Source organism: Tursiops truncatus, chromosome 13 (genome assembly GCF_011762595.2).
Source record: "Tursiops truncatus isolate mTurTru1 chromosome 13, mTurTru1.mat.Y, whole genome shotgun sequence".
Taxonomy (NCBI): Eukaryota; Metazoa; Chordata; class Mammalia; order Artiodactyla; family Delphinidae; genus Tursiops; species Tursiops truncatus.
This window is the reverse complement of record NC_047046.1, coordinates 70,935,810-70,962,944: the sequence shown is the minus strand read 5'-3', so window position 1 is coordinate 70,962,944 and position 27,135 is coordinate 70,935,810. Positions and strand designations below refer to the sequence as shown.

Sequence of the window (27,135 nt, the reverse complement as noted above, 5' to 3'; positions counted from 1 at the left end):
TACTGTTCAATGACTTACGTCTCTAAAAGCAAGCTCTATTCTGAGCCTTAGGAATACATGTAGCCATATTAGTGCATTAATGTACATCAATATAACTGTTTAAACTTTTGCGTGGCTTCGTCTTCCAAATTTATGCTAGCCTAGCATCACTGAGGTTTTTTAAAACTCTCAGAGTTGTCGGCCAATTCAGCAAAAATGCCTTGGGGATTAATGATCATTCTTTAAATTGTATGGTATTCTGAGTTTCTCAAAAGCAAGGCAAAAACATAATCATAAATTACAATAAAATACAAAGTATTATAAAAATCATCAATAAAGATAAAATTCACTTTGAAAACCATATTTCAAATATCTTTATTTTGAAACAACTGAGGCATTTATTTAAAAGACACCCCAAAAGAAAAACAAAAATTCCTACTTACTAATACAGTGGTACTATTTGCAGTACAGACTTATGAGGAGAAAAGTGAATAAGAAAATACTTACCCACTCTCGGATGCGCTCACAATATACTGTTTGTCACTAGAAGCACAAGCTTTAGATAAACAGGTGATTGAAGCTGTGTGACCAAACAACAGTGCTCGAGGATTAACCTAGAAATACACAAATATGTTGATATCAGTACCAAATTTTTTAAGTAATCTTTTTTAGGAATCCTGTTAAATATTCAGTACAAAATACAGATACAGATTTGAGAAGAACTGCTCAGAACATCAAAAACTAAGACTGCAAAACACTGACGCCCACCAATTTAATGCGCACAATCATCCCACCACGTAGTTCTAAAGTCAAAAGTGGAAAACCAAGAGGTGATATTACTTGCCCAATATCACGCAGAGAATGATGGAACCAGGATTTAAAGCAGGGCAGCATTTAGCACTAAGCTCCAATACACTGAGAAATCAGGTTAAGAATGTGTATTAGTATATAAAATAATTTAACCTCACCTATTTTTAAAATAATACTTTGCATGATTTGAAAGTACATTTAGAGTCTCTAGACTGACATCCCCAAACACAAAAAATAGAGAATAGGTACCCTACCAAAAGCTGATATCAATGTTGACTATCAGGAACCAGACTGACCTTCACAGACTAATGATTTAGTGCCATAGTGCCTTATGAAAGGACGGCTTAATACCCACTATTCTAAAACAGTCTAGCAATCAGCCCCCAAATTCATCTACTCTGTACCAAACTGCAAGCTATCATTTCAGGTTACTTCAAGGCCTTAAGTAATTTCAGGATATCTTTCTTAAACATTTAATACATACAAATAATATTTGTAACACATGTACAAGACATAAAAATATACATAACCACATACTCAATACCCAGTTTAAAAAAACGGAATATGATTAATACCTTTAAAGCCCCTTTCATGATATCCATTTTGCAAAGAATCAAAATCACTTTAGCCTTATTTTGCATAATTATAATTAAAAGAAAAATACAATCATTGTTTATGGTTAGAACAGGCCTAGAATGTTTTCTCATACATCCAAAATTTTCTCATACATCCAACCCCATTTCTATACAGAGACTCTGTGTTCCTCCACTGGGGAAAAAAAAAAATGCTCTTGGTCAATTCTTTAATTTCTCCCAAGAAAATCAAATTTACCAATTGTTAGTTTTATTTTCAATGTACATGGCTTTGCTAGAAAATCCCATTTTCAGTCATAATAGAGTAACTAGAACTGACTGTATTCCCACCAAAATCTAGAAAAATGAACAAAAATAATTGAATGAAGTATAAAAATCACATAATCATCTCAATAGAGGCAATAAAAGCATTTGACAAAACTCAATATCCTTTCATGATTAAAAACTCTCAACAAATTGGGTATAGAAGGAATGTACCCCAACATAATAAAGGCCATATACAACAAGCCCACAGATAACATCATATTCAACAGTAAAAAGCTAACAGCCTTTTCTCTAAGATCAAGAACAAGACAAAGATAGCTACTCTTGACATTTCTAATCAACATAATACTGGAAGTCTTAGCCAGAGCAATTGGGCAAAAAACTAAACAAACAAAGCATCCAAATTGAAAAGGAAGAAGTAAAATTGCCTCTGTTGTAGGTGACATGATCTTATATGTAGAAAATCCTAAAGACTCCAACCAAAAGACTGTTAGAACTAATGGACAAATTCAGAAAAGTTGCATGATACAAAATAAACATACAAAAATCAGTTGTTTCTATAACAACAAGGTATCTGACAGAGAAATTAAGAAAGCAATCCCACTTACAATAGCATCAAAAAGAATAAATTACTTAGAAATAAATTTAACCAAGGAGGTGAAACACCTGTATTCTGAAAATTATAAGACACTAATGAAAGAAGTGGAAGAAGAAATAAATAACGTGGGAAAGATGTCCCACGCTCTTGGGTTGGAAGAATTAATGTTATTAAAAGGTCCATACCACCCAAAGCAATCTACAGAGTGAATGCAATCCTACCAAAATTCCAATGGTGTTTTTCAGAAATAGAAACATAGAAAAAACCATGATAAAATTTGTGTGGAACCATAAAAGACACCAAATAGCCAAAGCAATTTTGAGAAAGAACAAAGTTGGAGGCTTCACACAGTAAGTATTAATATAACTGGAGGAAAAATAAAAATATGGCATATTGTTACATTTATACCTTTTATCTATATCTCACCATATCCCATAAAAATTTATGTCGTAGTTATTAACTAATAAACATTTCACACATAATCAGTACAAAGATAATCTGTTCAACATATTCAAAAAACCATCCATCATCAAAGACCACAGTTCAAAAGTGACAGTTATCAGTGGCAAGGTGTGATGTTTAGAATAAAATGATGTGATGTGTCAGTTCTTAAGAGTAAACACTAACATCAATGTTCCAATCTGGAACTTTGAGGCTACTAGTTCTATAGTCAGCCAACAATCAGCACTCCTTTTGTTTCCCCCTTTAGCAATTTTTTCTTTCTACTACCTGAGATGCTACAATTACATTCATTAACTAAATCCTTACCATGTACAAGCACTGTGATAACTGCTTAATACACATTCCTTCATAGAATCCTTACCACAACCTTGTGTAGTTGATCCTATTTGAAAAATGGCAAGACTTAGGCATAAAATGGTTAAAAACTGCCAAAAGTCATACAGCTAGACACTACAGTAGCCAAGAATGAAGCCAACTTCACCCACCTGCAACATCTGAGCTCTTACCACAATGTTTCACTTCGTTCATTAATGCCATGTATTATACTATTCTTTGCAATTATAGTTTAATTCTCTGCAATTACAGCTTTATAGGTAGTCGAAGCATTAAAACACTATACTGTAGACAATACCTGCATTAACAGGTTCCCTCCTTTACTCTTATCACCATCTGTCTAGATACTCACTAAACTACTGCTTCTGCAATATCTCTCAGATATTTTATTGCCACCATGTTAGGCCAGGCTGCCCTTTTCCACAGGTAAAAGGAGACCAAGATATGCATGGCAAAAGTTCTAGCTACAGTTCTGAATCCTTTCCTAACAAAAGAAGGGAAGACACCATGACCTCAAGAGAAGGTATTTTGTGCCCTCCCCACTCTGTATGTTATATGACTTATTGGTCCTTCATAGGCATAAATGACTGCTATAAAGTACATTAAGAAGGCCCTCTACATGAATCAAAAGACAATAACCAAGCCACTTTTTATTCAGCCTTCTTTTCCCCTGGGTAAACAGTCCAATTCTCTTAGTATCTTTCAAAGGATGTATTTCTCTCCTAGTCAGTCTCCTCTCCCCTTTTAATCCCTCTTACTTGAATTTAAATAAATATAACATTCTAGTGAAATCCATGCAAAAAATTCAGTAAAAGAATGGTTTCTAAGATCTTACAAGTAAATCTTATTGCTTGAAATAACTCCAATAAAATGTGGTGGGCTTTTGTTCTCCTCATCACTACACTGCTGATTCCTATTTAGTTTGCTATCAATCCTGAAGGCATATCACGTTCTACAACACTCATTTCCAGTCACTTTCCAAACTGTAACCCTAGCCTTGACATGTCATCCAAGTGTGTGGATCATTTTTTCAGTTCTAGCAATTCCATGCCTAGGTGAATACCTAAGAGCAACAAAAACATATGTCCACACAAAAACTCACACACAAATGTTCAAAGCAGCATTATTCACTATGGTCAAAAGTAAAAACAACCCAAATGCCCATCAACTGATCAACAGACAAATAAAATGCAGTATACCTATACAATGGAATATCATTTGGCCATTAAAAGAAATGAAATATTGATACATGCTACAACATGGAGGAACCTTGAAAATATTATGCTAAGTGAAAAAAGCCAATCACAGAAGATCACATACTAAATGATTCTATTTACATAAAGTGTCCAGAATAGGCAGATCTATAGAGACAGGAAATAGATTTGTGGTTGCCCAGGGGACATGGGGGTATATTGGGCGTAACTGCTACAAAGTACAAGGTTTGCTTCCAAGGTGATGAAAATGTTCTAAAATTGACTGTGGTAATGGCTGCACAACTCTGTGAACAGAGTAAAAAAACATTAAATTGTACACTTTAAAGAGTATATTGTATGGCGTGTAAATTTTATCTCAATAAGGCTGTTAAAAAAAATGTTTAGTTAAAAAAATCAACTTTCTTGCCTCTACATTCCATGCCAGCTACCGCCCCATTTTCTCTGTTCCCCCTTACAGAAAAATTCCTGGGGAGAGTTGTCAGAGATTGGAGGTTAAAATATGGAAAAAGACAGTCTCTCCACAGAGAGCCAGCGCCCAGAAGCAGAGCACACTGAGCATTCCACACCAGTAAAGGATGGCAAAAAATACACAGCGACTTTTAAAATAAATATGACAAAATTTACAAACAGTTTTACAAAAAGTTTTGCTCTCTTCAAGACATTGACCTTAGAAGGTATAAATGCTCAAAATTGTTTTTTAATATCTTTTTTGGAAATCTCCTTCAATATGGTTAGAAATTTTCTGAAAAATGTTAAATGTAACATATTAAGCCAGGTAGGATAGATATTATAATTGAAAATCAAGCCAAAAGCCAGCAGAAGTCAACTCTGATGAATCATGTAAATAATCATTCTGAATACCAATTTTAGTCAAAATATATCTCACAGAAGATATATTATGAGGTCAAATTATTCTGGAACTGTGTTATTTTTTGTTAAGTAGTTTATTATATGTGAAAAGTACAATAGGCACTTCAAACACTCACTTCCAAGTCTACTGAAAGATCCCAGAGACATATTTGCCCATCATGGCATCCAGTCACGATCGTGGCCCCATCATCTGTTAAAAGTACTGCTGAGATGCAGTGGGTTGGTGCTTTGCGACCCCAAAGAACAATGGGTAGAACAAGGCTGTTTCCTGCCATTGTGCTTTCAAACCTGGAAATGTTATAAGAATAATGTCAAATGTTATATTTCCTTCTAAAACATATTACACATTTTTCTTATGAAGCCAACTTGAACTTCCTAAGTGCCAAGAATTCCTCTAAACATTATATATATAAATAAAACAGACACATACATAAAAGTATATAAAATCTAATTAAAATCTCAATTAATCCCCACAACAAATCACACGGTAAGTACTATTAGCACTCTTCTTTCACATGTAAAGACAGTGAGTCATAAAGAGTTGCAAAGTGTAAATGGAAGAAATGGAGCCCCAGTCAAGACCCAGGCAGCCTGACTTAGAATCCGGGGTCTTACTCACCCTGCTACGCTACCAAGGCAAGTGAGGTCTCCAAATCTTGTTAAGTCTCCAAACCAATAATAGTTAGCAATGTCCAAGAAAAACTGAGAGTTTTTGACAGTGTCCTAAACATTAAAAAGAATATTGCCCACTGAGAAACTCATTCACCGTATTTAGTACAAACCTATTATGTCTCAAAGTCACGAACGTCTTTTATTCTAAACTCTGAAACCTGAGGGATAAAGAACTTTAAACTCATTTCTGAATAATAAAAATTTAGTTCTGGTAAAGGTGTTTAAATTTGAGATGAATAATCAATTAAGCAGTGTATATTAGAGTACCCTGTTTGTAGCACAAATATAATGAATTATTCCTTCATATGACAAAATTAAGATCTAGTTAGTGAAACAACTAGATTTAGGTGTTACAAACTGTGTGATTAAAGACTTAAATACTAGTTCAGAGAAGTTCAAGAGACATGAAAACTGGCATAATCAGAGAGGGCTCCATATAAGACAGAGACTGCCAGACTTTATGAGACACTAGGAGTCACTCATAGGCTTGGTTTCTACGTGGCAACAAAAGATATACGTATAACGCAGACTCTTTAGAACGCTAAGATCGTCCTAAGAAATTTTCAGAGACACTTAAAGGAGTAACCACTTTCTATGAAAGAAACTAGTTTAATACCCATGGCCCCACTGCTGGTTGCTTTTAGCAAAATCTTTTCTTTAATCCACTACTTACACTCTTTAAACAAATAAATAAAACTAAAACTAAAATCCCTTTCCCTGGAAAGAAAATTAGGCAAGTAAAACATTATGAATAATGTTTACCAAAAGCAGTCTATGTATATTACATCTTTTATTTTTTGTTAGAATTCATGGCTTTCATCAATTTGCCTCCCCCAAAACTTCATCTGTTTGCTACAGGTAAAAGTTGTTTGCTACAACTTGGGAAAAATTCCAAGTTCCCTTCCTATTTCTAAAACCATTTATGTATCATGTTCAGCAGTTCATAGACTACTATGACATTAACAATTCTTTCCATATTCCTATTTAATATCAGAAAATGAAACAAAGCACTGAGCCAACTTTAACAAATTTGGTACAGCATGTTCCTGGCTGAGTAACATATCCAACAGTGACTTTCTCAAAAAGAGAATCTGGAAGGAGTTCATTCTTCCATGGTGACAGCATTCATTTTTAAGCTATATCACCAAAGATTTCTCTCAATTAAATAAGCTCACAGCATCTAACACAATATGGTGAGATCTGGAAAGAATATTTATCTCGATATTTGAGCACTCGTATTCGATGCATATACCTAGCTCGAAGAGAATGCAAATACACAGATTCAGCACTAAGGAATATGTGTGTGACAGGGAGATGTGTCTGTTCTGATGCAACAGGAAAGAAATTTCTGGTATTCAAGTGACAAGGAGCTCAAGGAAACCTGGAAGAAGAATACATTTCATAGCTCTTAAAACAAGTGAAAATAATCGCCCATAACATGATAAAGGTATTGGAAAACACAAGAAAACACATCCATCTCTAACTCAGCTTCTCCAGAAACTAAAACAAATCCACATTCTAACGAAAATCAGGAACAGACCGTCAATCAGAATCTGAGAAGAATTCTCATTAAGGGCAATTAAGAATCTTCATAAGGGAATACATTGTATTAGTTTCCTAAAAACTGCCCTGACCACAAATTGAGTGACTTAAAAAACAGAATTTGTTGTCTCATAGCTCTTGAGCTAGAAGTCTGAAAGTAGGTGGTGTCACAGTTAGTTCCTTTTGAGGGTTGTGAAGGGAAAGATCTGATCCACGCCTCTCTCCTTGGCTGGTAGAAGGCCAACTTCATGCTCACATGGTGTTCTCCTATGTACACGTCTCTCCCTTTTTTTATAAGGACACAGCCATGTTGGGTTAGGGCCCACCCCGATGACCTCATTTAACTTGATTACCTTTATAAAGACTTCCAAATAAGGGCACATTCTCAGGTACTAGAGGTTAAGACTTCAACATATGAATTTTAGGGGAACACAATTCAACTCATAGCAGTTCTTTTAAAAGAACATAGCCTAGGGTTTCCCTGCTGGCGCAGTGGTTGAGAGTCCACCTGCCGATGCAGGGGACACGGGTTCGTGCCCCGGTCTGGGAGGATCCCACGTGCCGCAGAGCGGCTGGGCCCGTGAGCCATGGCCGCTGAGCCTGCGCGTCCGGAGCCTGTGCTCCACAACGGGAGAGGCCACAACAGTGAGAGGCCCGCTTACCGCAAAAAAATAAAATAAATAAAATAAAAGAACATAGCCTAAAATTAATTATCCAAAAAGCAATTCTCCCTTAGGAAATAATGTTACAGAACTTCACTATATCTTTTCCAGGGGATCATACAACATCAGCTTATCTGCTATTACAACTGCTTATCTGAGGAATTAGGTAAGAAGTTCTGTCCAACCAAGGTGGGGGGGAGGGGGGCTCGAATTCAAAATTCACTGCTCTATATCCAAGGACATTAGGGATTCATTGGGATAAAAAAAAAAAATCACATTTTTCTGGAAAAGGCCCAAATCAAAAGTGACTGAATAAATGATTAATGCCATATAGTATTAACTGTAATAGAAACTGAAGAAAATTCTTACTAACTCTCCAAAATATTGTGTACAATATACTCATATTTTGTAACTAATACATTAAGGGGAAATACCACCTTTCAAATTTTAGAGTTATAAATAAATATGCTGTATGACTAGATACTCCTAAAAACAGAAGAATACTAAGAACATTCAATTTTCATCTATGTTTGTATCAAATCTGACTTAAAATTATATTTAGACATTGGCTATTAAATAAAACTCTTTTACTGAAAAAGCTTTAGAGTCAAATAATAGAAGTTCTAGATTCTACCCCTCATTTTGCCACCAACCATGCAGGCTTTGAGCATATCATCTCATTTCTGAGGCTTGGTTTTCTCATCAAGAGGTAGTTATAAAATTAATTTTGAATCATTTTGAAGTCAAAGAAATCAAATCATAAAGAGCAGGGGTCTGAGAGATAAAAAAATCAAGTCATCTCTTTTGGTTACCTTAATTTCATGTATTTCTATTTCACCTAATTGCACCTATTTCTCAGTTCTATACAGAAATAAAACCATACTTCAGTTAAAAACAACAACAAAAATAATAGTTGAAAAAACACTGAACTTACAGTCAGAAGAACTATATTCAAATCCTGACTCTTCTATGCAATCTTGAAAAAGTTACCCCTCTAGGTCTCAGCTTCCCCATCTGTAAAAGATGGACGATAATACCCTCCTTTCAGAAAGCTGTCATAAAGGTTAAGAGAGATCATATATGTAATGCAACCAGTAAAATATCCATCACATGGCAGATGATCAGCAACTATTAATTTTTTTAAAACACAGATTCTGCTATTCTTCACATGCTGCTTCCACATCTACTGATTTCTTTCAGCACTGTAGCTTAACATTTAATAAAGTTGTACCTTTTCAAGAGGTTACTATCTTTCACTGACTTTTTGACACAATATAAAAGTACTACTACTGTATATGCCTGTCAAACAATTCTATCTGCAAATATGACAATTCAATTCTGCATGACGTTATTAGAAATAATAGTACAAACTCCAATCCCAATACTAAGACAGCTTTCAAATTAAATTCTGATCTCATTTCCCAAGTTTCCATTCTGTGTCTATACCATGGAATTACAACAGGAGATAAAATAGACACATGGACCTACACAATGGGGCTTACACACATGCAAACAACTACCACAGAGTGTGATACAGGAGGAATCTCAAGACCTAATGGAGACACAAAAGATGGATATCCTAACCTATACTTCAGGAAGGGTTCTTGGAAGAAATGATGAGTGAGAATGAGTAGTAATTACCCAAGGAAGAGGCTCAAGGAATCACATATTCTAAGTCCCCAAGGTGAGAGATCTCAGTTCTTTCTGGACAGTGAAAATAGCAGGGCTGGCATTCAGAGCACAAAGGCAGAATGAGACAAGAAACAACAAGCCCACATGCACCAAATCATAAGAACTTGGTAACCCACCTCAAGGAATTTGGAGTTTAACCTGATAGCAATGGAAAACAGGTCAACTGTTTTAAATCTGATTAGCTTTTCAGAAAGATCCCTCTAGCTACAATACAAAAGGGAGGGAGAAAACTCTGGGTTTGAAGACCAGTGGGGCTACTGCAGTACTGCTGGTAAGAGAGATGGTGCCTAAATGTATCACAACTTCATTACTATTTCTGGATTTCTCTGTCTAATGGCTGTCTCCCCTACTAGTCTTTAAGCTCCCTAAGAACAAGAACCACATCGATGTATTTACCACCATATGATGTGGATGGCGCATAGTGTCTGCCATATGGGACGTCTTCAATAAATATATGATGAAGGGTAGCAGTGGTGAAAATGGTAATAATAAGATGAATATGAGAGCTATTTTAGATATACAATAGATAGGACTTGGTGTTCAACACACCAAATTGATAAAAACACAACATAGATTTCGATACAGTTTTTTTACACAAAGGTACTCCAAGACAAAAGTAAAGAGAAAACAATTTAAAATACTAAACGCCCTCTACATAAAGAATAGGCACTATTATTATGATACTGATGCCCAGTGAAGTCATCAATAATTTCAGATTCTAATATGTGAGATAAATTATTATACACCTAACCAGAATTTACAAATTTAGGTTTTGAGAAGTAAGAAGATACTACAAGGTTTCACAATGGTCTTGAGCAGGACCAGAGTTTAAAGAGACTTAATGGTCCCATAACTATATATCCATCTAAGCAGAGAAGCAGTATGCTAAGACTATTTGAGATAGTATACAGGAAAACCAAATGGGATGCTACTGCAATAAGCCTGGCTGCAGTGATAAGAACCTGGCTAAAATGATGAGAGTTTTGAAAGAAAAAGAAAATATAAGGCATTATAGAAGAACAGTAAATCATCGGGTTTGATGAAATATGTAAGGCGTGAGGCAAGAAAAAGACATGAATGACTGTTACTGTTGCAACAAAAATAGAAATGAGGTTTTTCCTCTCCTGATAACCAGGAAAATAAAGGGAACAGTGAACAGGCTAGAGAAGAAACATAAACTGGCATGAGTTAATCAATCCTAGTTTTATTTTAACTGTTACTAATCTGTAGTGTCTATAGTTAGATTTGTCCTTCACAAAACTAACCTGTCACCCCTAATCCTGTGTAATTTAGGTAATTTACACCCTGCACCTGGTATTTACTCTTTACTCTCCCTATAAACTCTTGAAGCAAATAACCCCTTGTAGCTGTCTGCATTTCAGAAAGGAGGTCATACATAGACCGATAACCCAGAGGCTAACGGACCCAATTACCAGGTTGCCTGACTCCAGCAATGACTGTTTTGAAATAATGCAAGAAGAAGAATGCAAGACCTTCACCATTTTGATCCTTATCAGAACTCCCCTATAAGAATCCCTGTAATTCCCCAGGAAGCGGGGGGCACAGTTCTTGAGGCACTAGCCTGCTATGCCTTCCCTTTGCCTGGCAAAGAAAATAAAAAGCCTCTCTATTTCTTATCTTCCATTTCTCTGTCACCATATTTTTATTCAGCATTGGTGCACAGGGAGCCAGATTTGGCAACATTACTTTCCAAGCAGAGTGATAAGAGAAAGTAAGCAAGCATGGGGGTGGGGGGAGGAGGGAGGAGGGAGAGAGGAAAATAAGAACGTAATGAGGCAACAGAGAAACAGAGGCATAATCTGGTCTCAGAGAAATTAGAGCTCAGGAAATATGTTCACAAAATGGCACCAGAGAACTCAACAAAAATCGTCCCACGTGAACGGGAAAAATCCAATCACCCTTTGCCTGTATCAGTGAACCAAGTCATTGCAAAAGTTGATGAAATATGGGTCAACCTCCTGCTGTTTTGCTTTTGTTTTTGGTATTTAAGCAGTTGTAAAAGAAAGGCTTTTGTAACTGACCAAAAAAAAAAAAAACTGCCTTCCTAATATAGAAATGGAGAGAAGTATATATAGCTCGTTACCATCTTATAGAGATCTATTTGAGTGGATATTTATTTATTCTTTATAAACACAAGTACATAATATTTGAAATTCCAATTTATTATAAGTTTACCCTTCAATGGGGTCCTTCCTCCTTAAAGATAATTTAAAAAACAACAAACAACCCAGGTGTCACTAAAGTGGGAACACGGACGTCTCACTGTTACCAAGAACAGACTGGCTCCAGGGTAAGAGGCAAGGAAGGTGTTAGTGACTGGACTGTGAAACTGTAACATCAGCGCTGACTCCAAGCCTGGGGGAGCCAGAACGGTAAACCTATCCAGCAGCCCCTGGAGCAAACCCCACTTTAAGAGGTTTTATTCTCAGGTTCTGCGAGCAGCAATCCCCTTAGTGGATTTTTTTTCCCTTAATTTAACTAGGCACAGAAGAGCTTAGTTGCTCACATTTTCCAAATTCAAAGTTGATAGAAAAGAAAATTAAACCCTGTTTCGTAGTTTTATCAAAATCTGCCATAAAAGGGAAAGAAGACTACAAAGTTTTGCCTAAACATAACTACTCACTATGGGAAGGGGCCGCTGAGCCCCTCCTCCCGCCCGCCACATTTAGGTCCTTCAGCAACTCTCTCAAAATTACACTGCAAACTCATCTCAGCGCTCAGAGGCACAAACAGACCTCCTGATTCCTAACGAAGTAAATACCCTTCCTTATTCTATGTTGTCTGCATTTACCACAAAATTCCATTTACCAGAAAACTTCATTCTCCAGTCAATCTGGTTAATCAAGATTTTACTAAAACACATTACTCAAAGGTAAGTAGAACTGTAGTATTTAGGGATGAAATGATCTGATGTCTGGGGTCTGGCATGTGGGAGATGGTGGAGGGGAAGAGGGGGTAAGAGGTATTGGAAGGGATGAAGATGAAACAGGAACATAAGTGTGATGGGTGGTACTCATCCAGATGCACCTTGGGAATAAAGGACTTATTACCCCAGCCGCTGAGAGCACTGGGCTGTCAGCCCCCACTAACGACTGCCCCAGCCAAAGGGAGACACCTTGCCGCCTTCCAGTAGGACAGCCCACATCCAACAACTGATCAATCCAGGGATAAACAGTAAAGGCCAGGCCCCCTCATATCAATTCAGTATAGTTCTGAAGGGTCATTCCATCTTTGGAACTACCCCCAGGCTCAACTGAGATTCCTTCCGCTGAGACTCATTACAGCTCAACTTCTCCCTCTGGCCAAACCTGCTTCCTTTCCCCAGGTGTCGGACTAAAAGCACTCCCTTATAAACCTCAGTGCTAATCTCCATCTCAGAACCTGCTTGCCAGGGAACCCAAACTGTAAAAATAAACGGTGAGGTTCCTTTTAGTACAAGAGTGTTCATTACATTGTTCTTACTGTTTTTATGTGCTTGAAAATTTCTCTAATTGTTAATGGGTACATGGAAAGAACTTTAGTGCCCATAAATCAGGGATTAAATAAATTATTAGAGTCTTACAATGGAACACTGCAGCATGAGATATGAAATAATCTCCAAAATATATAGTGGGATGAAAAGGTGCAGTACAGTGTATAAAATACATTCCCATTTTAGGTTCTAAAAGGGGTATATATATGTATCTACACACATCTGTAATACACACACACATAAACGTTTAGAATAATTCTGTAATGATACCAAATTTAAAAAAAAAAAACAGTAATGAAAACTACCTCTGAAAAGGAAGAGTAAGAGAAGTAAGAGACTGGATTGTGTGGGAATCCTGATTCTCAAGATAAATCCTTTGGTCTTAAGGGGTTTTTTCCCCCCGCCTTTGGGTATTTCACTGTATTCCAAAAGACAGTTTAATAAATAAATTAAATGGCCCACGGGACTTCTCTGGTGGTCCGGCAGTTAGGACGCCGCACTTCCACTGCAAGGGGCCCAGGCTCGATCCCTGGTAGGGGAACCAAGATCCCACAAGATGTGCAGGGCCAAAATAAATAAACAAATAAAATAAAATCCATGGCCGTGATTCACCAGGTTCTTTTATTTTAAAGATGCACATACACACACAACATGGAGTTTTCAAAAAACCGTTTAACTTTAACAAGTATTTGTCTTTAGCCTATAACCTGTTCCAACACTAGCTCCTCTCTGCTGTGAGTGCCCTGTCCCAAAACCTGTGATTCACTGCTCCTGCAACCACGTTTTCACAAGATTTTCTACACACTGGTGCAGAACACTCGTCACTTTGTTTGTAGTTATTTGTTTACAAATGCATCCATTCCACTAAAATCTGTTTCCCTGAAGAGTAAAACCAAATCATCGACGTAAGCCCACCATCTTTGTTATTTAATCATTATCAAGCAAACTGCATTTCACTGGGATTTGAGGTGACTTACCAGCACCTAGAATAGTTACAGACTTTTACTAGTGACCAGTATGTACTTACTGAATGAAAAAACAGAGAATAACAATTAGCATTTATTAAGCTTTCACTGTGTGCCAAGCAAGATATTTCCGAGGAAGGACTATCTCATCTTTTTTGCTAAATCTAATTCTTCCTGGACTCTTTGAAGGATCTTACTCCCTTAATTATCCTTTCACTGTCTACCATTTCATCTGTCTTTCAGTTAAATTAGGCTTTGTCCTTCAAATATGTTCACATCTCATTTTTGTCCAAAACACTTTCACTTGTTAATAGCCTCTGCTTGTAAATCTAGTAATCGCTCTCTCTCTCTCTCTCTCTCTCTCTCTCTCATTCATTCTTTCTCTCATTTTATCTCTCTGTTTCTCTCACTGTAATTACAATCAACATCTTGAAACCCACGGTCTTAAACATAGTGTTTCCATTTCCTTACTACAAAAGGCCTCATGTAATCTAGGTTCTATCTTCAAACACACCTAATCTAAGGCTGCTCAAGATTGCCCTCCCTCTACATGAAGAGGTCAACATTTCTCTAATATGATACTCCAGGAAAGAACTCTCCAATATTGCAGAGAGAAGCAAGGCCTTAGGAGAGAAGCGAGGAAAGAGAGGATTCTTTGACATTAATGGACTGTTGATACCTACTCTTTCTAACCATCTTACTCAGTCCTTACATTATATTCAGTCTTACACAGCTACTAGTTTGACACGGCTGATCATTTGCTAATTCTCAACCCTCTCTCTTTGGTTTCTGGTACAGCATACTCTCCCAATTATCTTCTTCCTATTTTTTCAGCTTTATTCTGCCTAGCTATGTGAAGGCCTAGAAAGCTCTAAGAAAACTTCAAGGAACAAGGGAGGATCTTTCATCCCTGTTTTTCACTAGATTTGGACTTTTTTTTTTTTTTCTTTTTGGCTGCACCTTGCAGCGGCCTGTGGAATCTCAGTTCCCCTATCAGGGATAGAATGACACAGCAGTAAAAACCTAGAATACTAACCACTAGGCAACCACAGAACTCCCAAGGGAATTTTTTTTTTTTTTTTGACAGCTGACTTCTCAATTAAAGCCAAAAGACCATGGAATGATATTTTCAAGTGCTGAGGAAAAAATAAATTGTACACCCAGCAAAATTTTTATCAAGAATGGGGGTGAAACTTTCAGATGAAAACTGATACAAGTGTCATCAAAAGACCTTCACAGTGCCAGTTATCAATTTATTGTTTCTCAGCTCCAAATTCACCCTTCTGCTCTACAAAAGTGGAGATGAGCTCTTTATTTTTTTTTTAACATCTTTATTGGAGTATAATTGCTTTACAATGGTGTGTTAGTTTCTGCTTTATAACGAAGTGAATCAGTTATACATATACACATGTTCCCATATCTCTTCCCTCTTGCGTCTCCCTCCCTCCCACCCTCCCTATCCCACCCCTCTAGGTGGTCACAAAGCACCGAGCTGATCTCCCTGTGCTATGCGGCTGCTTCCCACTAGCTATCTACCTTACATTTGGTAGTGTATATATTTCCATGCCACTCTCTCACTTTGTCACAGCTTACCCTTCCCCCCCCCATATCCTCAAGTCCATTCTCTAGTAGGTCTGTGTCTTTATTCCCGTCTTACCCCTAGGTTCTTCATGACCTTTTTTTTTTTTTCTTAGATTCCATATATATGTGTTAGCATACGGTATTTGTTTTTCTCTTTCTGACTTACTTCACTCTGTATGACAGACCCTAGGTCCATCCACCTCACTACAAATAACTCAATTTCATTTCTTTTTATGGCTGAGTAATATTCCATTGTATATATGTGCCACATCTTCTTTATCCATTCATCCAATGATGGACACTCAGGTTGTTTCCATCTCCTGGCTATTGTAAATAGAGCTGAAATGAACATTTTGAATTATGGTTTGCTCAGGGTATATGCCCAGTAGTGGGATTGTTGGGTCGTATGGTAGTTCTATTTGTAGTTTTTTAAGGAACTTCCATACTGTTTTCCACAGTGACTGTCTCAATTTACATTCCCACCAGGAGTGCAAGAGTGTTCCCTTTTCTCCACACCCTCTCCAGCATTTACTGTTTCTAGATTTTTTGATGATGGCCATTCTGACCGGTGTGAGATGATATCTCATTGTAGTTTTGATTTGCATTTCTCTAATGATTAATGATGTTGAGCATTCTTTCATGTGTTTGTTGGCAATCTGTATATCTTCTTTGGAGAAATGTCTATTTAGGTCTTCTGCCCATTTTTGGATTGGGTTGTTTGTTTTTTTGATATTGAGCTGCATGAGTTGCTTGTATGTTTTGGAGATTAATCCTTTTTTGTGGCTGCACCATGTGACATGCGGGATCCTAGTTCCCGGACCAGGGATAGAACCTGTGTTCCCTGCGGTGGAAGTGCAGAGTCTTAACCACTGGACTGCCAGGGAAGTCCCCCAAGGGAATATTTTTGAAATTTGATTGTTCTTTTAATAAAAGGCTTAAGATGATATTTACTTTTCCCCTTGTGATTCTCCCCAACGTTTTATTACAAAAAATGCTGAATATACAAAAAGTTTGAAAATAGTATAAAGATCACTCAAGATCACTCCATAAATAATATTTTGTCAAATTTCCTTTGTCAATACATGTGTATATAAAGAGAGAGATTTTTTTTTGCTGAGCCATTTGAAAATAACCTACACATATCATGACAATTCACCCCTAAATACCAAGTTTAAAAATAAGAACCTTTTCCTTCATAAACACAATGCCATTATCACAATCACCATTATCAATACCATAATAATCCTCTAATAGTATCTAAAATCCAGTCCATATTCAAATTACTTCGACTGTCTAAAAAATATCTTTTATAATTTTTTTAAAACCAGTAAGTAAAATATTCAAGTTTTACTGACTGCATTTGGTTGTGATGCCTCTTTACTCTTTAGTTCTAGAAGAGTCCTACTTCATTTTTCATATTAACTTTCACTCTTCATATTAACTTTAAATAAACAAAACCAATTGCTTGTAGAATGTTCCAGATTTTAGATTTGTCTGATTTTATTTACAATGTCATTTATCACATGTTCATCTATCTCCTCTTCTTCCTATAAACTGGAAGTTGGATCTAAAGGCATCATCGAACTCAAGTGAAACATGTTTGGCAAGTATCCTTCATAGGTGATGTACACTTCACACTGCATCACCACAGGAGACGTAACATCACACTGTCCCACTATCAGTGATGCCACCTATGACCACTTGACTACGGCTATTTTCCCCTTTAAAACCATGAATAACCTATGGAGTGATACTCTGATAAGACCATACTGTTCTGCAAAATCTCATGGGATACTGGTATCCCATGTGATTTCTAAAAGCTATAAAAAAAGATTACATATGAAAAATCTAGTATCAGATCAATGTTCATTTCTCTATATTGCCTTTCTAATGCTCAAATGCAAAAGCAAGATGTATTTCTAGCCCAGGAATACAGGCATTTTCACCAGAGAGTCAATACTGTCTTGGTCTGTTTGCTTCCTGTGCCCCAAGGCAGGCCCTCTGAGACCTGCAGACAAAAACAAACTCAAATTCTCTCTCATGAGAACAGGCACACATGAACAAGAGCAAGCAGGCCTCCACTACCCACCTACCAATGGGGATTATGAAAAGCAGGGACTACAGACTAAATAACTAAACCTACTTGCCACCACTGCAATGAACGAAGAAAGAAATCTTTAAAGGTTTATTCAGATTCTCAGAACATCCCTACATCATTTGTCAAAAAAGTGTGTTCAAGTCAAATTCATGGTTTGATGAAGGAAGTAGTCATTAATATTATGAATTTTTTTGTGCTTGTGCCTTTGCTATCAACTCATTGAAGACTTAGAAAACACTGAATCAGGTAATGAAGACTGTTTATTATAATGCAATGAGATAGCTAGATCATAAAATGCATGAAGGAATTACTGAGCTGCTTCCTCAGAACAAAGGGTGTCTGGAATTAAACAGCTGTGAGGGACACCACCTTCTGAACACCAAGCTTGTCGCTAAGTTGACAATATAATCCTCTCTTATTTGAGTGGCAAGAAATCTCCTCCCAGTGAACTTGACACTTTAGGATGGCTTTGCTAAAGGAAGTTCCAGTATTCTGTTTCAAAAGAACATGTGGCATGAGCAGATGGCAACAGAAGACTACACTTACTTCTCATTGCTAAGACAGCCCTGAGCAAGCAAGAGCTGGGTTTTGAAGAACTGTAGAGCTATCTGGTCAAAAATAAATCACAATTTTAAAAATGATTCATAGATTTTGAGGCATATGAATCACGTTTTAAATTTCTGCAGCTACTTATGCTCTATCCATCACCAACCTGCCTCAGTTTCAAGAGTTACTGATTAACCTAAAAGCAAACTATGCTCACCAAGCCCCTACATTTTAGGTAAACAGATCCCATCTGGTAGAACCAACTTCAACCTTATCTCCCGAACCACCTCTAATCTCACCTCCATCCCCAACCATTCCTACTGCTTTCCCTCACACTGTCATCAAAACTCTAAACTGAGCACTGAAGCTTCTCATTGTTCATAAATTAAAATACCCAGAAGAAAAAACAAACATGCTTTCCCAAATAGAAGATGAACTGTCACAATATGGGGATCAGTAAGCTGTGTTGAGTAAGTATGAAGATTTGAGACTCACACTAACTAGGGCAGACCCAGCTCCCCCATTTATTAACTGTAACCTTAAGGAAATATGTACCTCTTTCCAAATCAGAATGTCCTCATTTGTAACATTATCCCCCTCCTTATATCAATGCATAGATCATAGAAAAGTTTCCACCTGTCACACAAATGCTCTTGACAAGGTCACCAAAACCTCCCCATTGCTAAACCCAGTGTCAAGTCATAATCCGCATCTTTCTTGACCTACCAACAGCATTTGGCATAGTTCATACTTCCTCCTCCTTGAAACACTTTTTCACTTGGCCCCCAAGTCTTCACACTTTCCTGCTACCTTTAGTAGCAAGCTAAAGTCTATGGCTTTAGTCTCTATTTTTCCTCATTTTCTGACCTTTAAATATTGGCATACCCAGAGCTTAGTCCTTGGACTTCTCTCCTCTGGCAGTACTCCCTCCCTCCCTCCCTCAGTGATCTCACCAAGCCTCGCAGCTTTAAATACCAGCTATACATTAACAATTTCCCAATTTCTAGCTGGTGGCTCTCTTGTGATTCCACATATGCAGTTTCCTACTCAACATTTCCATCTGGATAGCTAATAAGCTTCTCAAACTTGACATGTTCAAAAGTGAGTCTCTGGTCTTCTTCCCCAAATCTGCCCCTCCCACAGTCTTCCGCATCTCAAGTAATGGCAAGTCCATCTTTAGAGCTCCTTCAACCACTTTAGGTCTCTGCTAAAATGCCATCTTCTCAGTGAGGCCTTTCCTGACCAGCATAAATTGCAAACTCCACCACTCCCATGGTATTTTACTATACTTCTCCAGAGCACTTACAGTCATTTAACATACCAAGTGTCATACTTATTTATAGCCTGTCTGAATCTGCCACTATAACACAAGCTCCAAGAAGGTGATGATTTTTGTTTTGTTCTATACTGTATTCCCAGCGCCTAGAATTTCTGCCACATATGAGGTACCCAAATATTTACTCGATAAATGAACAAAGTAATGAATGACGTTCATTTGCTTGGCTTTAAAAATGTTGTACCCATCAACAAATTAAAATACATCTTGATTTTACATGCTTCGGATTTCAGAGTTTCTTTTCAATGAATTTTTCTATAATAGTGCCAACAATTAACACAAGTCTCCTTAATCAACTCCCTGTTAATGTACTAATTGCTTTTCCCCAGCTGCAGGTTGCACCTATATTCTAGCCTCTTTTACTCTGTGACACATACACAACAAGACATGTCTTAGGACCTATGCAGCAAATCACCTAACATGGTTTACTTTAACTAATCGCTACCACACTCACCAAGGCCTGTTAGTGAATCACAAAACTGTTTCAAACTAAGTAAACTGATATTGCATTAGAGCGAACTTTTCATTCCCATTAATGGTGGTTTTTTACTGTTTGTTTGTATTTGAAATGTTTAGAAAAAAGAAGAGCCCTTAAGGAAGACAGCCAAATAAACAACTTGAATGTGAGAACAGAAGGTAACTGGCACATTCTATCAATCTGTTATCATTGACATATACTAACTACCAACATTCAGAGAGAAATATGTATGTGCAAAACACTAGTAAAATGTTTTCAGTGAGTTTGAAGGGTCATAAATTACAATTGCTAACTGAATGGGAGGCAGTGGTTAAAAAGCCACGTCTTTCCAGTAGTCTTCTATTCTACAAGAGCCTACAGAATAACTCCCAGTACTTCAGAAATTTTCTCCGCCCTGAACTGACCAGGGCCCTAACACTTCATTGTTCCAACATTTTTTGACGACTACTAACACAAGAAACCATCAGCCCAAAAAACCTACATTTTCATTAAACATCACCAACACATTTTGGAAAAGATGCCTAATTTTATTTAGAATATTTACTATTTTATGAATATCGTGTATACGTTACTTAATAGAAAACAAAAAAATTCCACTTGGACAGGCCTTTCTGAATGCAGTCATGGTGTAGGACTTCTTCCAATAATATCTTTTGTGCTCTTATCAGCAAAGTGGCTTTAAGTATCAGATACAGATCAAGGCAAATGAATGTGCACAGAGTTCGAATTCTAAGTTAACATCACAATCATAGTATCTATAAGTAGAAAGGTAAGGTATCCTCTTATTGATGACAGGATCTCACTGAGCCATACATAAGCTCTCAGTTGGTTTTGCCCACGATCACTGGCATGCATATATGTAAGATTACGAACTCTCTGTAAAGTGCAACAATGAATGGACAAAATGGGACTAGAACCTATAAACCCCCATACTCTAATCATTGAGTTTATCCATCGCAACAAACAAAACAGTGTCACAGAGAAATGTAACAGCTAAACCAGGAATAAAAGCACTACCTAGTTCCAGGCCTAACTCTACAAGTACCAAAACTATTTCAAGATTTATACTATGGATTTTGATCTCTGTCTAGTAGAACACACACACACAAAGGTAGAATATCAATATATGAAAATCAGTAGCATTTTCTTCTATCAGCAATAATCTACTTTAAATTAGTATCTATTCACGATATTTTTTAAAACTGCAAAGAATTTCTTCCTGCTCAGTCATAAATGGAAAGCCATTCCATGCTCTTGGATAGGGTGATCTAATATTATAAAAATGTCAATTGTCCCCAAAATAAACCTATAAATTCAATGCATACTAAATCAAAATTCTAGTTGTGCTGTCTTTAGAAACTCTAGCTCCAAAATATACAGAAAAGAATAAAAATCCACAAATAGCTAAGCCAACTTTGAAAATGGAAAAAGAATGGAAAACTTGCCTTACCAGAAATTTAACATCATTAGCCATTTGGGAAACATAAATTAAGACCACAGTGAATTATAGTGACAATTACCAAACGCTGGCGAGGATGCAAAGAAACTCAGTCTCTCATACATTGCTGGTGGGAATGTACAATGGTGCAGCCACTCTGGAAAACAGTTTGGCAAGTTCTTCAAAAACTAAACGTACACTCACCATACCACCTAGCAATCACATTCCTAGGCATTTATCCCAGAAGATGTGAAAAATTATATCCACAAAAAAAACTGTACAAGCATGTCCATAGGCAGCTTTATTTTTAATAGCAAAAAACTGAAAACAGCCCCAATGTCCCAGTGAATGTTTAAACAAACTGTGGTACATACATACCATGGAATACTACCCAAATTACACAACAGTTTAGATGAGTCTCAAAAATGGTCTCACCCAACAATTCAGATGAGTCTCAATCTCAAAAAGTCACATGCTGCCTAATTCCATTTATACAGCACACTTGTAATGATCAAAGTATAGACGGAAAATTGACTAGTGAACAGGGGTTAGAGATAATAGAGGAAGGGAGACGGAACTGACTTGAAAGGGGTGGCACAAAGGAGGTCTTAGTGGTGATAGAGTAGTTCTGTATCTTGACTGCAGTGGTAGTTACAGGTATCTACCTACACAGGTGATAAAATGGCATAGAACTATATACAGGTATTGTACCAATGTCAATTTCTTGGTTTTGCTATTTCACCATAGTTGTATAAAATGTAACAGTTGAGGGAAATTGGGTGAAGTTATATGAAATGTAACCATTGGGGAACCCAGACCTCTCTGTACTAGTTTTGCAACTTCTTTAATCTAATTATTTCAAAATAAAGCTAAAACAAAATAAATAGGAAAACTTACTCATGTAGGAAAAAATAACCATGCAAAGCCACAGTACTAAAACAGCATGATATTAGAACAAGAGCAAACAAGTAAGCCAAAGGAACAGAAGGCAGTTTTCAGAGCTTCTATGAGAGGTTAATATACAGTAAGTGCAGTACCACTTATCTGTGGGAAAAGGAGAGAATGACACTAGGAAAACTGGCACACTACATGGAAAATAAACTGGATCTCTGCCTTGTGACATGTAAAAAGACACTCTGGATGTATTCAATACCTATAAATTTAAAGGAAAACTATAAAGTTAGTAGTACATAAAATAGGTAACTTTGTGACAAATCTTTGGGGAAAGATTTCTTAAAACCCCCAAAACACAAACCATAGGCAAAAAAATTTTAATTTGATTATATCAAGTAGAAAATCTCTGTTCAATGAAGGACATCATAAAAAAAAGTTATAGACAAATGACAGAATAGGAACAGATACAATATTTAAAGGACTAGTATCTAGGAAATACAAGGAGCTTGTGAAGGTCAACAAGGCGTGAAACCTCAGAATAAAAATGGGTAAAGGAATAAACAATTTTACAAAAGGGAAAACCCAAAAAGATAAAATGCCCATGAAGAAAGGCTCAAACTCACGAGTAAGAGTGAAATGTAATTTAAAATGAGATTTCACTTTGCATCCATTCGTCTGTAAAAAGCAGGGGGCTGGATAACACTAAGCATTGGTGGGGTTACAAGGACACAGAAACTTTCCTGAACCACCTGCAGGTGTAGAGACCACAGCAGCTTGTTCTGGAACACAATATGGCAATCCTTCAATAAAATATATGAAAACCCTATGATCCAGAAATCACATTGCTGGATATGTATCTCAAAGAAAGCATCACACAGGTCTAAAAGGTATGTTTATCACAGTATTGCCTAAAGTGGTAGGAAAATGAACGTTACAAGGGTATCCACAAATAGGACAGTTGGCATATAAACTGTAGTAGATGGAAATTCTGAAGTACTGTGTATCAGTTAGAAGCAATGGACAGCAACACAAATAGGCCCTTAAATAGTAGACAGTAGGGAGCGAAAAAACTTTAATGAGATCATGCATGATATCATCTCTATAAATTTAAAATTTGGGTGCCTAGGGGGACTTCCCTGGTGGCGCAGTGGTTGGGAGTTGGTCTGCCAGTGCAGGGGACACAGGTTCAAGTCCTGGTCCGGGACGGTCCCACGTGCCGCAGAGCCACTAGGCCCGTGCGACAGAACTGCTGAGTCTGTGCTCTAGAGGCTGCGAGCCACAACTACTGAGGCCCGCGCACATGGAGCCCACGCTTCACAGCAGGAAAAGCCACCGCAATGAGAAGCCCGCGCACCGCAATGAAGAGTAGCCCCCCCACCCCCCCGCTCGCCGTGGCGGAGAGGGCCCTGGCACAGCAACAAAGACCCAATGTAGCCAAAAATAAAATAAACAAATAATTAAATAAATTTATATAAAATGTGGGCACCCAAAACAACACACATTTAATAACATACCAACAGAAGGATACACATCCTACAGGTCAGAATGGCTGTCTATGGGTTGGTGGGCAAGGGGAGGGAGTGGAAACTGGATATAAAAGACAATGAATGGAAAAAAACCGGGGATACACGTTGAACAGCCCAATGATGATGACTGAATTGAAAAAATTAACTCAATCCTCTGCATTTGAGGTACAAAACAAACTTTAAGGACTCACCTAACACAGAGGACACCACTAAGGCTAAATGTCACCCTACCTTCCGATGGCAAAGGCACAAAACCAGCTCGCTACCTTTAGAGTCTGCGATGCTAAGCCTGTCACAGTGAGATAGACCACCTCGCTTCCTCTGCCTCAAAACATAGCTTATATCCAAATGAAAACCAAAGGAAATTGTAAGATCTCACTCAGTCCTTGAACCAGTACACGTTCCTGTTTCTTGCCTTTGGTGAAATGTCTTGGAGTGAGGGGCTACCTCCGAGGTTCAGTAACTCACTGAGTCCCACCCTAATCTCTGAGCTGAGACCTGCAGAGCCCACACTCTCTTAGCTGAGCTGCCTCCGAGGTGGAGTACCCAGGGTGGACACTGGGGCAGAGGCAGCCATGATAGCTGCTAGAAGCTGGGGTGATGCTCTCCCCACTTTACTGAAGAGACTGTGGGTAACATTTGCCAGTTATCACTTACTTATTATTCTGTGTTGGAATATGAACCTTAGTCCCAGGATCTGTGCTTTTTACCACTTCGCTATACTAAGAAGGCTCTGAACTTGAACCCAAGTGTAAATAAAGGTTGGTATTCCCCCCTATTAAAAAAAAAAAAAAGAAAAGGCTAACTATCTCAAAATTTAAGTTCCCACAGTGGTATTCAAACAAGGCAAAGCCCAGTCCCTTTGAGTTATCCAATTATCAAGATCTTTTAAAATTTAGCTACAGGTGGCAATAAGAAAAAACAAAGTGTACACTCCGGTCTTGCTGTTAAGTAGGGTTTGAAGTATTTTTAAAATAAAGATAGACACTTAAATGAATTTCTCACAATAATCTCTGAAAATTAACAATCTCTGAAAATTAACAAAATTTAAAATATAGACACTTAAATGAATTTCTCACAATAATCTCTGAAAATTAACAAGGCATGTGTGGAATCTAAAATATGACACAAATGAACTTATCTACAAAGCAGATACAGACTCACAAACATAGAGAATAGACTTGTGATTGCACAGAGGGAGGGTGGGGGGGGAGGGATAGATTGGGAATTTGGGATTAGCAAATGCAAACTATTATATATATGTACAACTGAATCACTTTGCTGTACACCAGAAACTAACACAACATTATAAATCAACTGTACTTCAATAAAAAAAATTTTTTTTTTTTCTGGTCGCACCGCGCAGCATGCAGGACCTTAGTTCCCCGACCAGGGATCGAACCCGCGCCCCCTCCAGTGGAAACAGGGAGTCTTAACCATTGGACCACCAGGGAAGTCCCTTAATAAAATACATTTTTTAAAAAAAGGAAATTAACAAGGCATTTACTACATATTTATACTGTTCTGTTTGCCCGATTTGAAATAATAAAGGCATTTCAACACATTATTTTCACTTTTAAGCTGTCCTCCACCTCCATACTGTCACAAATTACTTATAAAGAAGCGTGTGTGTATATTTCAAAAACTCAATCAATTTCTCTCATATAACAGGCAATTCTTGACATCCTGCCCATAAAGCCCTAAACAATAAACGTCGGAAAGAGTCACAGCTTGCCTTTTTTGGCTCCTGGCAAATGCTAACGCAAAAGCAAGCTGTAGCTCTCACTGAACCCTAAATCAGCAGCATCAACAATTCCAGTGCTGTCTGTGATGCAACTGTAGCTGCCATAGTTTCAAATTGTAGGACCTGAGAAACTGACACAGCAAGTGAATCAAAACATAAAACGCAATTTTTGAATCCAAGGCAGGGTATTGCTAACTCCAAACATATAGTTTCAGAACGCTGGGACCCACTAGTAAGGGAGCAGGCATAGCAGGAATCCTCTTAGACCAAGTCTTAGGGCAAAGGGATGAGAGCGGGCAGGTGTACTAACAGACGTCTCAGTACCTTAGACAAGGGCAAACTAAAGAGTACCAGGAGAGGCTATGTGTACCCCAAAAGCAAGCACAGCATTTCCCAAAAGCACTGTTAAGAACCACCCACCCATCAACATTAAGCATCTCACCCCGTTTAGATTGCCACTGCGGGCAAGGCGGTCCCGTCTCAAGACCAAAGCCAGTGTCACCAGTAGCAAATGTCACTCACTAGGCCAAGGAGCCCCAGAGACCCCTGGCAGGACCCACGCTCCAGGCACAGGAGCCTAGTCGTGGGCCTGAACCTGCAGGCGCCGCACAGACCAGAGCTTCCAGCAGCTGCGCTCTGACAGCTGGCACCGCCCCCAGTTGGAGCGGAGCTGTGACCCTTGAACCCCGGCCTCTGACCTTCACGTTGAGGGCACATTCCGCGCTGGGGTCCCCCCCGCCCCGGGGAAGCTCGAAAGCCCTTTACCTGTCACAGCTTCATCTTATGCCTCGATGTTTTCTGTCCCACCACCTGCAGGCGTCCTGGCAACGAGGACAAGGCGAGGACGTATCCAGAGAGGAGGTGGGGTGGGCAAATCCTCGTGGGAAAACTTTGGACTGTAACCCCAGCCCAGCCTCCGTCTCTCCAGAGAGGCTGCAAGCTGCCGTTGCCGCCGCCACCGCCACCGCCGCTGCAGTAAATCAGCTGACACCAGCCAACTGCCGTGACTTTCCCGGCAACTGTCGCAAAAATGAGGGGGAGGGAAACTCCCCTCATTTCCCTACAAGCCTGGCCTAGGCCGGCTCGAAAAGAGCGGCCTGCGTTACCATGGAGACCAAACGGAGGCTACCATGTCAGCTGTGGGCAGGGAGTGTATGGCAGCCATTTTTGTTATGGGAAGGCTTGTCTAGGCTTTCTTCTCGCCTCGGAGTCCCATGCTGGGAGGACCAAGATGGAGGGATGGATGAAATGGCAAGTCTAGGTGTTTGTGTCCTGTGACCAGGATGTTGCCCTGTGACTAGGATGTTGCAGATTTAGTCTTCTGCTCCCGAGACTCGGTCCAGAC

General features: G+C 38.2%; 1 protein-coding gene across 8 annotated transcripts in view; it reads right to left on the bottom strand.

Moving 5' to 3' along the window:
* WDR7 (WD repeat domain 7) overlaps positions 1-26,773 on the bottom strand; it is a 388,174-nt gene extending 361,401 nt beyond the window's left edge. For 3 of the 8 annotated variants that reach the window (XM_019937105.3, XM_073790768.1, XM_073790769.1), the window contains exons 1-4: positions 26,556-26,773; positions 8,934-9,013; positions 5,240-5,411; positions 487-593 (exon numbers count right to left, since the gene is read on the bottom strand). In XM_019937105.3, coding sequence (XP_019792664.1) covers positions 487-593; positions 5,240-5,398 — 266 coding nt within the window. In that variant the 5' untranslated portion in view covers positions 5,399-5,411; positions 8,934-9,013; positions 26,556-26,773. Of the gene's footprint in view, positions 1-486; positions 594-5,239; positions 5,412-8,933; positions 9,052-26,232; positions 26,350-26,555 lie in introns of those variants that run through there. The other 5 variants (XM_019937103.3, XM_019937102.3, XM_019937104.3 and 2 more) reach the window with 5 other exon arrangements.
* Between the last annotated feature and the right edge of the window lie 362 nt (positions 26,774-27,135).